Source organism: Lontra canadensis, unplaced genomic scaffold (assembly GCF_010015895.1).
Source record: "Lontra canadensis isolate GAN:19392208 unplaced genomic scaffold, GSC_riverotter_1.0 scaffold67, whole genome shotgun sequence".
NCBI lineage: Eukaryota > Metazoa > Chordata > Mammalia > Carnivora > Mustelidae > Lontra > Lontra canadensis.
Genome location: NW_022631061.1, coordinates 7394896 through 7412104, shown reverse-complemented (window position 1 = coordinate 7412104; position 17209 = coordinate 7394896). Strand labels below are relative to the sequence as shown.

Sequence of the window (17209 nt, the reverse complement as noted above, 5' to 3'; positions counted from 1 at the left end):
AGCTTGTACTTAGCATGATTTTATTTTAATGCTTTAAAGTGGATATTCTTTTTTTTTAACCAGAAAATACACCTTTGACATACAATGAAAAATATATATGTAATTTATATCGTCTTTCTGTGCTACTTCCAATTCTACCAATTCTATACCAAATAAGAAAAAGAAATGGAATTTTGAGAAGTCTGAAATGATAAAAGAAAAGATTACTTAATGGCAGACTGTATTTTAACTGATATGTTTTTGCTTCTGGTTTATTGTTATAATAAAACAAGATCATATAAAGCATTACTTTTTAATGCTAGAAAAACAGGAGCAAAATAAATCAAGAAAATAATATCTGCATTTTATTATTTCTTGCTTTACAAACATTAAACTATATAAAAAATTAAAAATGCTATTTTATATTCAACTGCTTCTAATTTGTCATAGAAACTACACAATAGAAGAACAAACGTGTTTCCTTTTGTTTTAATAATCAGCTGCATTAAGGCTAAGTCTATATGAGCAAAATTATTAGAATATTTCAGCAAGTACTTAATAACTCAAGTAAAAAAGAGAACCACATTTGCTGTAACTATCAGACTATGTTAGGCAATATTGAGGGAGAGGATTCTGGATTGTTCATTTACATGCTTCAGTGTTTGGTTTTATTCTTTCAGTATAAACCTAAAAGAAATAAAGAGGAGAATTATCTTCTTGCCGAGTCCTATTTCTGTCTTGGACTGATGAGTTATAATGATGATATTACATATCTCACTTAACAAATGAATGTGAACAGTGAAGGTGAAGAGCAAGCACCATGTCCTTTGGATTAAAAAAAAAAAAATGCTCTGTCCCGAACAGGTTTTCTTCAAATTAGGTCAGTGCCATTGGTGGCAAGCTCACTCAATTTTTATGTTAAAGATAAGTATAAGTCAACTCAGGTAGGAAAAGTACATGTATTTTCATGTGGCAGGTAGTGGCTGTTCCACCCTGGATGCCTTAAATAAATTTGCCTAACATGGGGCGCCTGGGTGGCTCAGTGGGTTAAAGCTTCTGCCTTCGGCTCAGGTCACGATCCCAGGGTCCTGGGATCGAGCCCCCGCATCAGGCTCTCTGCTCAGCAGGGAGCCTGCTTCCTCCTAACTCTCTGCCTGCTTCTCTGCCTACTTGTGATCTCTGTCTGTCAAATAAATAAATAAAATCTTAAAAAAAAAAAAATTTGCCTAACGCTGTGACTAACTCAGGGGGAACACAGTAGTGAGTGGGATCATCTTCCTTGCCCCGGGCAGATTGGTCTCCAGAGACTGCATCCTTGCTATTCTCTTGCTCCTCTATCTTCCCAATCTTTTTGGCCAATGAGAGTGCAGGACGGGAAATAAGAAGAGGACGCAAAACTTATGCTATGGTCCTTCCTTGCTGGGTCCCAGTTTGGCAGTGGCTGGGTTGCAGGCCACAGCTCCACAATGTGGAGTCGACTGGGGCTCCATCTCATGACCATGAGGATCATGACCTGAGCCAAAATCAAGAGTCGGATGCCTAACTGACTGAGCCACCCGAGTGCCCATTGGGTTGACCATTAAGTAGTACCTAGGTAAAGGACTCAACCCAGAAATGCTTATGGAATGTGAGAAGAACCAGTACAATGTTCCTGCCTAATTCCTCCCAGTTGAATCAATGTATATAAAGAAACTCAATGCTGGCTGATTCAGGAAATGGAAGTTGGGGGAAGGTGGTGGTGGAGGAGGAGGAAGGAGAGACAAGTCGTAGTACCGGTGATGACCTTTCCTCTCCATACAAAATAAGTTCACCTGAAGTGTCTGATCATGGAAAGGAAATAAGGAAAATAATAAAAGTTGAGAAGATTTGCCTGGAAGTGGAATAACATCAAGACAAAGGTTTACCAGGTGGTGGTATAAACATTACAAAATGAAATCATATACTTTTATTAGGCTAAATTCAGATTAAAAAATAGTATTTCATTTATTTGGCAGAACAAAGTACTCTTCTTTGATCTTGACATAAATGGGAAACAGTAATTTAGATATACTGTATTGAGATTTCAAATGGCTTTAAATAGGCTCATTATCAATATGTTTAAAACCTTTAAAAATGAGCTCCCAACATCTGACTGAAATGCTTAGGTATTTAGATTGAGTAATATCTACTTCAACAAATTGAAGCATGCAATATGTTTTGAATAATTGTTAATTTATGCTAAGGTAACAATTGTGTAATATAACTGAAATCTATGTTAATAGAAGATAAGGAAATCCCTTCCAGCTATTTCTATTACAAACAGCAGGCTACAATTTTCACCCTTCTTCCTTGTGTAAAATATGACTTTAGATGCTTGTGAAAGCATTTGCTGTTAATTTCTGAAAATCAATAATTAGCACTTCTCAACACTATGCAATAAAAATAACACAAAGACGAGAAAAAGCACATCTCACATAAATGACACACATTCCACTTGGACTAGCTGCATTATTTATGCTTTCCTAGTGGACGATTGATGACCATGGACTAGCTAAGGACTGCAGTAATTACAAGGAGAAAAGATAAACCTAAATTAAAGATTTATTCACTCATCAAAATTAAATGTGTGTCATTAATTTTCTTGATACTAATTTCTACATAGAAACTTCTTTATTCACTGATTCTTTGCAATGCAAGTGTCACTGCTGTGCTGTGAGTGAGGAACACAACACACAAACAAACACATCTGAAACTACACTCTTGTTAGTTTTAGGGATTATAACATTTTTCTTGTTCCCAAACGATTCTTTAAGCTTAAAAGAATACCTAATGTGTCTTTCTACTCCCATAGTTTAAAATGTAGGGGGTTTCTTCCTATTTTATTTTACTTTATTTTATTATTTTATTTTTCTTTCTTTTTTATTTTGGCATTTGAATTTGCTGACATTTTTAAGTCAGTAAAACTTCCAGTAATTATAGGGTGAAAATGAAGATGGTTTTAAGAAATCTTTATCAGCCATTTTTTTGATAATTTGTTGCAATCACATCTCAGAATAAATGCCCAGGAGAAAAATCGTGAACATCCCTCACATGAAAACAATCAGGCATCATGGCCTTATAAATGGGCAACATTGTGCTACAACCCACTCAAGTGATCCACAAGGCGGGTCTTGCTATCCCTTGTCAGACAGGAGAAAGGAGTCAGATATGGGGGAAGGAAAAGACAAGGGATAACAAATTCACAGAAGGAATAAGCAATGACCAGACGGCCATCAGTGTCGTCGCTACAAATACCTTCATTTACATCATTAGGATGAAAAGAGGATTAATTTTTTCCTTATAAATTTTATGAGTTCATCTTCTAGAAAACCCAGCACTGTAACTGTTTTGGTTAAAGACACGTCTGTCTTGTGGTTCTTGACAGCCTTATCATGTCAAGCTTCTGTAGTAGCAGGAATGGTTCAGCAAGAAAATAAAGTGAAAACTGAAGGAATCTATCCTACTTCCTTTGGGCATATTCTCACTAAAGCAGATCCAAAGGAATGCTTTGCTATCCCTGTCAGATCAAAGAAAGAGATAAACGCAGAAAATATAATCTAAGAAGACCAAGAAATAGGGGCGCCTGGGTGGCTCAGTGGGTTAAAGCCTCTGCCTTCAGCTCAGGTCATGATCCCAGGGTTCTGGGATTGAGCCCCGCATCTGGCTCGCGGGGCTCTCTGCTCCATGGGGAGCCTGTTTCCCCCCGCCCCTGCCTGCCTCTCTGCCTACTTGTGATCTCTGTCTGTCAAATAAATAAATAAAATCTTTATTTAAAAAAAAAAAAAAAGACCAAGAAATATTAGTAACAAGAAATTAGACTAAAAATGCCACACTTTTATAACTACTGGTAATATTAAAATTTAGTATTTAGTGTTTTAATATTTCCAGCATAGATAAATGTGTATATATACATTAATAAATAAATATTGCATGGCCCATATGTTCTAATAGTTTGCCAGCAAAATAGCCTTTTGTGGTAGGCTTTTGTATATACCTCCCACTGTCAAAGAGAAATCATTTAAATCATTTTTCAGTTTGGCAGTATCGACTGCACATATGATGATATAGAGAAATGAATTATTAAAACGAAAGTTCTTCCAAGATACTACATTTAATTATGCTTTTAGGTAATGATGGCTAATATCTGTGTAGTGCTTTATGGTTTACAAAGTGTTTTCCCATATCTTTTCTGATATGATCCTCAAATACAGATTTAGGTATCATTTCTGCTATCATTTTCTAGGTGGGAAAACCAAGGTACGTAAAAGTAAAGTGACTCACTTAATGTCTCATATTGTAACGACTGGCTGTGATAAAACCTATTATCTGACTTCCACCTTTCTATCATCTTTTATTGCCTCTTACATACCATATAATCATACTTTGAGGCAGACAGACTTGAGTAAGTATATCCATGATCGGAAGAGTGATCCATTTTAGAAACACTTGTAAAATGAAATGTTTTTCACTCATTATAAGAGTATAGTATATAAAAAAAGAATGTGACATTTAATTTGTAATCTCTACTAACGAACTATTGACTATGCCATAATCCCCTAGTGCCTTTGGAACTCTTAAGACTGACAAAACAAGTTTTTCTGGAAAGTGGTTAAAATAAACAATGAATAAAACGGCTGAGAAAGAGTTCTTTCTTTCTAGAGAGAGAAAGAGAGCATGGGCAAGTGAGGGGAGGGTCAGAGGGAGAGAGAGAATCTGAAGCAGGCTCCACACCCAGTGCTGAGCTCAACGGGGGCTCGCTCGATCTCCATAACCTGAGATCATGATCTGGGCCAAAATTAAGAATTGAACTTAGCCAACTGAGCCACCCAGGCATCTCACTGAGAAAGATTTCTTAAAACCACCTTAAAATTTGCCTTGTAATTAATTCCTGGAAGTTTTACTGAGTTGAGAGTTTTAAGAAATTCAAAAGCACAAACAAAATAGAAAGAAAAACCTTACAGGTTAAATTAGTGAAATGGGAATACGCATTAGGTGTCCCTCATTTTTAAGAATCATTTGGAAAGTAAGAAGAATATCATCTCTAAAACTAGTAAGTATTAGTAAATACTGTTATTTTAAAATCCCTAGAAAGTAAAGGGATTAAAGCAACCCCGACTTGAGAATCAGGAGACCTCACCCAAAGCTGACTCTGGCGCTACATAGACAGGTGTCCTTGGAAAAATTATTTTATGAGAGTGTTGGCCTAGATTAATGGTTTTTAACTGGGGATGTATATGAAATGCTTGTAAAGGTTTTTGTTTTTCAAAATAAACCTGCTTGAACCCTCTCCCTGGATATCCTGAGATGCCTATGGGATGGGGAGACGGACAGTGGATACGGAGTTAGATGAGGTTAGATGGATATGGCAGGTGTAACTGAAAATAGTCAAGGGGTTAGGGATATAGAAGAAATTCAGTCAAAAGCCTGAAACTTGGGGCGCCTGGGTGGCTCAGTGGGTTAAGCCGCTGCCTTCGGCTCAGGTCATGATCTCAGGGTCCTGGGATCAAGCCCCGCATCGGGCTCTCTGCTCAGCAGGGAGCCTGCTTCCCCCTCTCTCTCTCTCTGCCTGCCTCTCTGCCTGCCTCTCTGCCTCCTTGTGATCTCTCTCGGTCAAATAAATAAATAAATAAATCTTTAAAAAAAAAATAAAAAGCTTGAAACTTGGTGATAGGTACATGGAAGTTCATCACACCATTCTCTCTCCTTTTACAGGAGAGGCAGAAAAGCTTTCCAGATCTTCTTATACACCTTATACACCTTAAACTTTAATGTCTCAGACAAGTCCCTGGGGATCTCCTTAAATGCATGTTCTGATTTATTAGGTTGGAAAGGCCCGAGAGTCTGAAGTTCTCACAAGTCTCAGGTGATGGTGTTACTCTTGGTTTATAGACTATATTTGAGTAGAAAAGAATTAGAACACCATGGGACCAGATAATTACTAACTAGAATATTCTATTTCCTCAGAAGGTCATAGGATGGATGGAGTTTCGTGGCCATCATTTGGTAAAAATATAAAGCAAATCACATCATTTTTATTAAAAATTAATTTTACATAGAGCTTAAAATTACTGCTCAAATAGTTGAGCTCATCTATGAAATAATGTGTCTAGAAGATTATGATGTAAGCCAAGACCTAAGACAATTTAAATAATATCTAATATCCAACAGATCTAGTGTTTACATATTAAGAAAAGCTTTGTACCAGAACTGTTCTGTCATGTTTCCGCCCAGAGGCTGTCATGATAAAGTTTATTATCAGTTACTGCTTTACAAGTATAAAATAAGTTAAGCTGTCATATTTTTCTCAGGCAGAGATCCTAAGCTGTCAGAGAATGTCAATTTTAAATCTGACATAGAGAAGAAAATTATCTGTTATTCTGACCTCTAATTTCTTGACATTTTAATGCCATAATTGCTGTGGTTAGTGCTGCTTCATGAGTTCACCTGTCAAGGAAGAATGAATCAATAACCTTAAGCCATTTCTCAAATTTTAGCCTGACTTCAAAGCTCAAAGTTATACACAGATTATAGAAGATACATATATTTTTTCACAAGAGACATATTGATATTCATATATTAAATATTTATTGTTTAAATTAGTGTTTAATTTAAGCATCCAAAAAATCACCTTCCTTAGGCTAGTTGGAGTTCAGTATAAGATAACTATAACCTGGGGCGCCTGGGTGGCTCAGTGGGTTAAAGCCTCTGCCTTCAGCTCAGGTCATGATCCCAGGGTCCTGGGATCGAGCCCCACATCGGGCTCTCTGCTCAGAGGGAAGCATGCTTCCCACTCCCTCTCTGTCTGCCTCTCTGCCTACTTGTGATCTCTCTCTCTCTGTCAAATAAATAAATAAAATCTTTAAAAAAAAAGATAACTATAACCTTCCTCAGGTTTTATCTAGGTGAAACGTAATGATCTTAATATTTAAAAGATACAAAGACAAACATTATCAAATAAAGGAAATTCATTAAGCTAGATAAGAGGGCTAACATTTTGAATACTGCTTTTTCCAAGAGTTTGTGTCCAACCATTTAGGTAAGTATCAACTTTCACAAGTCATGGTACCATAGCTAGTCCTCTGGGATCTCAACAGTGATGTTTTCATAAAAGGTGCTGTGCCTCCTAGAGGGCCTCCTCACTGGAAAAATGTATATGTTAAGGGCATGTAAATGGCTTCCAAATAAGGAATATACTGCACTTCATTCCACATTATCTACATTATCTACAGAGTTCTCTTGGGTGACAGTAGACGCTAAACACTTCTCAGGTTGGCAAACACATGTCATGTATTATTATTCCTTCTTTATAGAGAGAGCACTTGACGTAGAGGGAGATCAAACGTCTTGGCCAACACTAGACCGCTTACAGATTTTAGGTGGGTTCCCATCTATGTGGATTCTTAAATGATAGTGCAGTACTTCCCCCCCCCCCACAGAATCTCAGTTTTAATTACTAATATGGTAAGAATGGAGAGCTATATCTCACTCAAGCCTTGAATGAGTGCAGGACGTTTTTGAGAATATGTTAGGTTTCTGGGTTAGAGGAGATAAGTGTGGGGAGTAGGAAGAAGGACAGTTAACTCATGTCCCTTGTTACCATTTAATCTTCTGTGGCTACAATGTAATAAGCATTTCTTAGTGGTCTTAAGGAGATAAAGCATCTTCCTAAGCAGTCTTGAGTTGACAAAGGTCCACACTGTCAGAGCAAATGTCTCTCTGTGCTGGTGTGTGCTTGGGGTTCTGCCGGCTGCTGAAGAAAGGGAATTGAAGAAAGGGAACCATGTTTCAGGTGTGTGCTCCCTAAGGGAGTGTTCTGAGAAAGTATTTCAGTGTTTTGGGGTCAGGGAGGCAGGAGAGGAGCTGGGGTGGAAGGACATATCTATCACAGAATGCCTCTGGAAGTTTCTCTAGTGGAACCTCCATATTCAGCAATTATGTGCTCAGAATAAGAATGTTAGAAGGAGAGAATCCTGAACTCAGGCCGCCTAGTGCTTGGCAACTGGCCTCACTATGAGGAAATCAGGAGCAGTAACATATTGTTCAGACCATCTTTATAATAAGCGAACACCACAGCTGAACCACTCTCATCCAATAAAAACTTCTTTAAAATTATACAATTTCATGTAGTATTTCATTGGGAAGTCCTATAATTTGATAAGTAAGGCCCATGCATAGTTTTTTCCCCCACTGTCCAAAGCAAGGGTGTGAACTTTTACAGAAGCAGGTATTTTTATAGAATTCAAATAATAAACACAATATCTATGTAAAGAAAGTCTCAATTCTAATTCCATTTTCTTTTTATTCCCATTTATCATTTTACTGACTCTTATATAAATATTAAAAACCTGCATATGTCTGTCAACTGTAATGCTGTCTTGCACTTTCATTACATACAGTATGCTTAAAAATTATATTTTCCCCGAGAGGATTAATTGCAACTTTCTTTACAAGGACAGAACTCTCTATTGGATAAAAAGGTATGATCAGCTATTCAGAAGTAAAAAGGTTTATGGTATTTAAAAGTCAAAAACCAATTTGGAGGTGGTCTTGGGATAAAAGGATAAGCTTACTCCAATTTTTTTTTTTTTTTCTGATTCTAAAGGTATTGGTTCTAAAAGGAGAATATAATTTGTAAGGTGTTTACAGAACTGGGCAAAGGTGTATTGTGAAAAAAGTAATTAAGCTCAGAATGATCTTCTATAAAATAATCTGATTACAGTTTGTACAGGGGTTACTAAATCAGGCGAGTGTAATGGTTTGCAGAGAAAATCCCTTTTTTCACCCATGAATTTCCTAATACCTGTCTTCTCTCTCATTCATTCATTCTGCATCTCTGCTCCCTTCTTCCAGCTTCAGGCACAATCCATTTCCTCACATGCACAACATGACATAACACTGTACCTAATGACATGCTTACAAAGTGTTCTCTGACTATTTAGCCCTAAGAGTCCAATGAGCACAGATCTCAAGTCTATCTCCTCTCTTCTTCCCTGCTTGAAGCCATACAAATGGAGCCATTTTGTTTTTGTAGAGGTATGTAAGAAATAAGTTTATAGATGTAGATTTTTCTTGTAGAGCTTTACTTCCCAAATCTACAAGTTTTCCACTTCTAAAATTAAAAGTAAAAAAATAAAACAAGCATTCCACTGATGGGAAATATAAACACGATTGCTTGTTTTGCACCCAGCAGATGGCCACTAACGGGGGAATGGAGGCTGGGACGTGGCTTCCTAGCAGCGACACTTACCCAGCAGCTGTTGCTCCTTTAGTCTTTCACCTATCTGAAGTCATTTTGTGCAGTGGGGAAGTGATTTAAGTAATATTTTATATGAATATTTTCACTAAAAATACTTATGCACATAGTAGAGCACATAATTCCCAACTGTTAGCTATAAACTTTCAGGGTAAGAACATACAAGAATTAAAAAACTCTACCCTCATCTATTTTAGCAGTGCATTTTTTGAGCGTTCTGTCTGGAACTCTGTAATTTTGCTTTTATTAAGAAAATACATACTAGCAGCTTATTTTAATGTGAACAATTCTTTTTCAAATATTCAACTAGGTTTCATTAATAACACGCACAGAGCATTAAGCATTTTAATGAAGATGCTGAAATAAAGTAAAATAGGAATACTGAAGTGCATTACATGTGTCTATAATTCAAAAGAGAAGAACACAGCGGTCTCATTACTTGGTTTTGACATATAATATTCATTTTCCTACATTTGTCAAAACGCTGAAATTTATGTTTTATAAAAATTTGTGTTTAAAGGAAATTTACAGAGAAAGAGATGGAAAGCCAAATTTGTGTCTGAGAGATGATAGAAACTTTTGGAATAATATGGAACTTAACACCTACCTCCCTGAGCACAGGGTCAGTGATGCTATCCAGGTTCACAGAGCCTTCATAGGTTAAGTAGTGAAAAACATTCAGAGCACGGACGGCTTCCGGTCCTCGCTGTTTGTAGCCAAATATAAGGTCAATCCACTGATGGAGTTGGCAAGAAACAAATTCACTTTCCAGGGCCTGCAATGAATGAGTCAAGAAAGATATAAGAGACTGTACAAACTTAGCAAATCTCCCTTTTTCTTAATTTGAAATACTTTATATAAAGAAGTACCATATGCTCTTTGCATTACATATATTACACATATATTTTATCTGCATGTATTAGATGTCCGGTTCCTAGAAATGGTAAAATAATACAACACAGACCCGACTGAAAATTTTCTTTCAAAATGCTTAACTTTCTTGTGGCTCCATTATGTATAGGACATGATTTTTAAACATTACATAGATTTCTTAAAAAGACACATTCATGTTTTCAACAAAACTAACTTGAAGTACCTGTTTTAATTTTACAGTAATTTCATTTCTCATTTTTAAATAATTTCATTAGAAACTTCAATATACACTTATTTTCCTGCCTAAAGTCTTCAAATGTAATGCTAACACTACTAAAAGGGGATGCCTTCTCTTGGCTACAAATGAACTCTTGCTTTTACACAGCCTAGGAATCACTGGGCAATTTTACATGTTGGCTAGCTAGTAGGAAATGAATGCAAATTACTGACAGTCAATGACCAGACTAAGCTTCCATAAAGAGTCAGAAAAAAAAGAAGGCCTTTTCATTGCGTAAGAAACATCATAAGCTTCCTGGAGGTATCCTGACATGCAGGCACGGAGTTCTGTTCATACCTGTGACATGAGCAGTGTCGGTCACTTTATGGCCCTCTATGCCTCTCACTTACTGCATCCACTTGTCATCAATTTCTTATTGATTTTAAGAGCACACTGATTTCAGCAACATGAACAAAAGCTATAGAGATAGCTTCTTAAATTTCAACTAAGTGTAGCATATTAAGCAATTTTCTAAATTACAGCTGTAACTAAATATGTGAATGAAGTCATTCTATGGCTTCATGACCCTGGTTTCTAAGGCACTGACACCAATTTGGAATAACTTAATTAATAAATGATTTCTTAAATCAGCCCTCTGATAATTTCATTTGATTTTTTAATCTACAAAATGTCCGAATGATACTTTGTAACTTTTCCTGTGATCATATTTTACTAGTAATTTTATTTCCCTCAACTTCCTGATTGACCTCTTTCAAAAGTTTTAGTATTTTACTCATACCAATTACTGTGGATGTTTCTCATTCAGAAATATAACAAGCTTTATTAAAGGTAGTTTCTGTACTAAAACTACACATAATTCTATATTCTCTATCTTAGTGGTATTGATATAACAGTTCAGACTAGAATATAGGGAAGAAGACTAAAATATAAGCACGAGGTTGGTTAAAATTCTGTATCTGTTATGTCAATACTGTTGATTTGGTCGATGTGTATGAATGATTCTATACATGCAGTGTAACTAGTTGATAAAGAAAAAAGTCAGTCTAATTATTTAGTAATGTTTTCAGTCCTCGGTACAATAAATGGAAGGACAAAAACAAAAAAAAATTATGGAGTAGCTATTGTCCAAAGGTATTCATGGGAATTCAAAATCGTGAAGTCAGACATGCTGCTTAAAGAAGATTTTAGGGGCCCTGGGTGGCTCAGTCGGTTGGGTGACTGACTCTTGTTTTTGGCTCAGGCCATGATCTCATGGGTTGTGAGATCTAGCTCTGCCAAGGCCTGAATTCTCTCCCTTCACCCCTCTCCACACTTGCGGCATGCTCTCTCCCAAACATATAAATAAATCTTTAAAAAAAGAAATAAAGGATGACTTTACCAACACTTTCACATAATCAGTTAAGCGGCAACCATTTCAAATACATTTTATTGGTACCACTAGACATATTTGGAAAGTATTGATGAAACTTAATATTATTCTGTTACAGTAAAATAATTATTGACTAAAAGGCCAAATGTAGTTGTGAGAGGTAGAGGGAATAATGATTTTCACTAATTTGAACTTTAAAAACCGATTTGTTCTCGTTTATCTCCAACTACTACTTTCACTTCCCTTCTCCACCAGAAGCAGTATCTGTAATATGTTTGATGTTTCTCCTTTTGTTTGCCTGTGTTCTTATAAAATATTACTCCTTATATGTACGTATACATATTATGCATGTCTTTTTGATTCATAGAAACGGTACAGGGTTATAGATTTCACTTGGTTTCTTACTGTTTCCACGTAGCATTGCTTTTGAAGATCAGCCCAGGTCCCTGTGTGTATATGAAGTCCATTGTGCACAGAGCTGCCCCCAGCAATGAGCACTAGACTGTCTCTAACTCCCTCAGACACAATGCTGGGATGAATGTCCTCTCTTGCATCTCATTTTGGATCTTGGTGAGAATATCTTTGGGACTCATCATCTGGAGTACGACTGCTGTGTCACTGTAGTGGATGTGTACAGACTTAAGGACCCAGAAGTCAGTAGGGCTCAGATGCTCTTCAGGATGGCTGCCCCTGCCTCCACTCCCTCCAGCAGTGCATAAAAGGTTCTATATGTCCACACCCCCATCAACTCTTAGTATTATCCAGGTCTCTAATTTAGCCACTGTAAGAGATATGAAACAGTATCTCATTGTTTTAATTTACAGTTCTCTAATTAATAAGGAATTTGACATCTTTTTAATATAGCCATTTAGGTTTCCTCTTCTGTAGATTCTTGTTCACATCCTTTGCTCATCATTTATGGAGGGTCCTGTCTTCGTGTTGTTACTTTGCAGAAGTTCTTTATATATTTTAGGTAATAGTTCCTTGTTGGTTTAAAACATTGCAAATACATCCTCCAAATGTCACATGTCTATGAACTTTATCCATGTTGTTCTTTGTTAAATAGAAATTCTTAATTTTGAGTTCATCAAATTTTTTTCTCCTTATTTTTATGCTCTTGGGATTTTGTTTTGAAATTACAAAGATAACTATAATTTTGATGTATTGGCTTTACATTTATGGTTTTACTCTCCAAATCTTGATCTTTAGAAGACCTAGAGTCTACTTTTACTCGGATGTGTTATTAAATAGGGATCCAGTATTATTTTTGTTTATGTAGAAGTCAGTTTTTCCAATACCGTCTATTAAACAAACACACCTTTCCTCAGTGGTATATGATGCCATCTTTAGTGTGTGTATATTTGAAACAAAGATATAAAACTGCTAGGGTTTACAGATATGATAATCTACCTAGAAAAAGGAATACAATCAGCAGTCAAATTATTAAAACTAATACAAGTGTTGCAAGGTACCCTTTTCTTTCTTTCTCTCCTTTCTTCCGTCCCTCTTTCCTTCCTTCCTCTCTTTTCCCCATCCATCCATCCATCCATCCATCCATCCATTCGGATATGTATGAGTCTCTAGGTCTTTCCACTCTTTTTATTTCTTTTATCTTAGTTATCTTTATTTCTCATGTATCTTTACATTTGATGGATTTCTTTTTTTTCAGTCAATGCAGCTATTTCTGGGCCTTTATTCTTCCCTATAACTTTTATAATAAGTGTACATAGATACATCGTAATTGTTTGGGGGAGTCCAATAAACTTATGGATTAATTTGGGAAAATTGACGTTAGGTTTTCCCATCCAAGGTCCTAGAATGTCTCTCTACTAATACAGATTATTTTCTATGTTAAAAATTAGTATTTTCTTGGGATGCCTGGGTGGCTCAGTCATTAAGCGTCTGCCTTCGGCTCAGGTCATGATCCCAGGGTCCTGGGATGGAGTCCCACATCAGGCTCCCTGTATGGCAGGAAGCTGGCTTCTCCCTCTCCCACTCCCCCAGCTTGTGTTCCCTCTCTCGCTGTCTCTCTCGCTGAAAAATAAACAAATAGATCTTTTAAAAAATTAGTATTTTCTCCATAAACGATGTGGGAATTCTTGCTTAATTTCCAGACAGTCCATAAGTTTTGATGTAATTATAACATTTCTAAAATTACATTTCAAATTTGGTTACTAATGATGTAAAAAAATGCCATTGATTCCTTTAAGGTGATTTTGCTTCAGGCAAGTCTTATTAGTTTTAACAACAATTTCTTTATTTTTTCTTACAGAATTGTTCTTAACTTTGATGACTACATTAAACAATAGTGGTGATATGAAGCATCTTTGTCTTTTCCTAATCTTAACAATTAGTCTTTTTGTAATACACATATATACACACAAATTTCATACGTTTTATATATATACACACATGCACACTTACACATTACATTATATATGTACACACTCACACTTATATATATACATATATGTGTATATTTATGTATAATTATAAACATATATGCATATATGTGTGTATATATATATAAATTTGGGGGTTAGATAATATTTAACTACTTTTGGAATCAAGATCACACTAGCCTCATGGATGGCTTGCCATGTTTTCTGCAACTACTTTCTAAGAAATGACTTTATTATCTCTTAAAAATTTGGGAGAATTTACGTGTAAAATAATATGGCCTTTGATAATTTGGAGATGGGAAGATTTTACCATTTACATTTCATTAAGGCTTTTAAGTCTCTATTTCTTTTGGTGCCAATTTCAACATTCTCTATATTTTTCTCAGTATGTATTTCATCTCAGTTTAAAAAATTATTAGTTCATTCTTGTTTACACCAATCTTTAATTCAATTTAAAAAATCTCTAAGTCTATAGTTATTTATCTTACCCCAGTCTATACGTTAGACAGGCAACAGAGTGAGTCACTGAACAATTAATTGTTTAAATGATTTTGCCCCAGCTTTTTTGGGGGGATTATAAAAATTAAATGACAAAGAAACAATAAGATAGCAGATTCAACAGATAATGTCTTGTAGATTGCCTGTCTTGCTAGTCACTATGGGGAGAGAAAAGAAAATCCAGTTAGAACATCTAAAAGTCAACCCTGGCTCTAAATCAAATGCATACCTGAGAAGTGAATTTTAGATCGCCCGTGACAAAAGCATAAAGACCTATCTCAAGCTAAAGGCTGACACTGAGGCTTAACTATATTCTAACCAGTATCAGTCTGTAACTAAATACATGCTATCCGCTTATTTGTTCTTTACAGAAGTATATTTTCTCATACAAACCCATTTTGGACTCTGAAACAAGATTTTATTGCAAATACTTACAATGGAAAAATATAAAGAAATACTTGATTACTAAGCTATTAGGGTTATAATGGTCTTAATAGCTTTCTTTACCCTCTACTTGCATATCTAAAAGCAGAAGCAATTGTTTTAAGCCTAGATAAACCAATTCCCAATCCATAATTCTACCCTGGGGATCTGGGAGGAAGGAAATAAAGAGTGAGATTTAAACTAGAGAGGATACCTCTTAGATGGATAATAGTTACCTAATTCTAATTTCCATGTTGTCTCCTGGGTATTCTGGAGATAGGTTTAGGATAAAGCATCTCCGAACTTATGAAAAAGGAAACTAGGCTAGGGGTATAAACTCTGAGGAAAGAAAATTTATTTCTCCTGAATTCTTTTTATTTAGGAATAATGAATTTCCATCTCCTCTTCTAGATTAGAGCAAGAATATTTCCAAGCCTTTTCTCTTATTGCCTCAAAAATTTGCTTTTGATATTGAAAAAATTCTCTAAAGAGAGTTGCATGTAGTCAAGGGGACAACCAGAAATCATAGCACGACTTTTTCTGTAGGGGGACTTAACTTATTCTGGACTTTCTTTCTTTCTTTCTTTTTTTTTTTTTTTAAAGATTTTATTTGTTTATTTGACAGAGATCACAAGTATACAGAGAGGCAGGCAGAGAGAGAGAGAGAGAGAGAGAGAGAGAGGGAAGCAGGCTCCCTGCTGAGCAGAGAGCCTGATGCAGGACTCGATCCCAGGACCCTGAGATCATTACCTGAGCAGAAGGCAGAGGCTTTAACCCACTGAGCCTCCCAGGCACCCTGGACTTGATTTCTTACTGGATGTTTAACCCAGGGGATTATTCTCCAGTCCCACTAGCCCTACCCTGGTCTTAGCTCTCATTGTTCTCTACATGGGCGACTCCAATACATCTCAACCTCTCTCTCTAATCCAACCCATCTTGCAACCTGCTGGGGGAACAGACTTCTGAAACCATCACACTCACATTGTCCTCCTCTATTTCAAATATCCTAAGGTTCCTCCTAGCATTAGGGTAAACTTTACCTGACCCCTAAGGCCTTTTCAAACCTTGCTCCCACCTTCCCCCACTAGTTCTTAGGACTTCCGGATATACCTCCTTGGCTCCAAGGAGCACAGACAATTCACAGTTACCAGCACAGAGCAGCTCATATAACCTTTGAGTCTCTGTTGCTCCTTTATCCCCTTTGAAAGCATTTCATCCTCCTGCTTCTTTTTCAGGTCTTACCCATCCTTCTTACTCAACTGCAAGGTTTGTTTCCTGAGTTCTCCAGCTCACACTCTATGAATTTTTCTATGACTTTCTATGACACTTGAAAGCCGTACCCTCCTGTTTAATGGAGTAAGATAATGTATACACATTTACTTGTGAAAATCAATTTGCATATAAATTGGAAAGTGCTATACAAACAAATGGGGTTATTACCAATTAGCACTTGTTTCAAACTGGCAACACTGTATCCTCAATTAGAATATAAGCATTTTGAAGATAGGGATCATATCTAATGCTTCTTTTCCATTTGTCATAGCTCTTAACCTAGTATTAAATAACAAATATTTAATAAATATTATTGGTTAATTAATTAAGTAATGGGAAAGATATGTTGGTAGTAAGAAGGAAGAAATGTCAGGAGTGGTAAAGAAGCTCATTCATTCATTCAGAGAATATTGAGTGAGCATCTGTTATGCCCTGACACTATTCTAGATTTTAGGGTTTTGACAGTAAATAAAAGAAACCAAGATCCTTGCTCAGCAGCGTTTACACTGTAGTGGGGGGAAATCGACACAACCCCAGATAATTAGTAAGCTACAGAGTATGTCAGAAGGTGGTTAAGTGCTAAAGAAAAAAGAGTAAGGTAGGAAAGAGAGTTAAGGAGTATGTATGGATGGATGGGGGGTGTGGACTGTTAATTTGGCGGAGGTGGTCAGAGAAGGCTTCTTTGTGTTTGTGACAATTAAGGACCACAATGAGGAAAGGAACTACAAAGATATCTGGGGGAAGAGGATTTCAAACCGAGGCCAACAGCCATTCATTCATTCATTCATTCAACCCTAATCCATTCATTATGAACCATCTATTATGAGCTAGATAGTTGTTTTAAGCACGGAGATACTATGATAACCAATACAAAAGCTCAGATC

General features: G+C 36.3%; 1 protein-coding gene across 14 annotated transcripts in view; it reads right to left on the bottom strand.

The window, feature by feature from the left end:
- The window catches only part of NBEA (neurobeachin), a 664613-nt gene that overhangs the window by 32611 nt on the left and 614793 nt on the right, over positions 1 to 17209 (bottom strand). For all 14 annotated transcript variants that reach the window (XM_032880041.1, XM_032880043.1, XM_032880047.1 and 11 more), the window contains one exon: positions 9858 to 10025. In XM_032880041.1, the coding sequence (XP_032735932.1) occupies positions 9858 to 10025 (168 nt within the window). The remainder of the gene's footprint in view (positions 1 to 9857; positions 10026 to 17209) is intronic.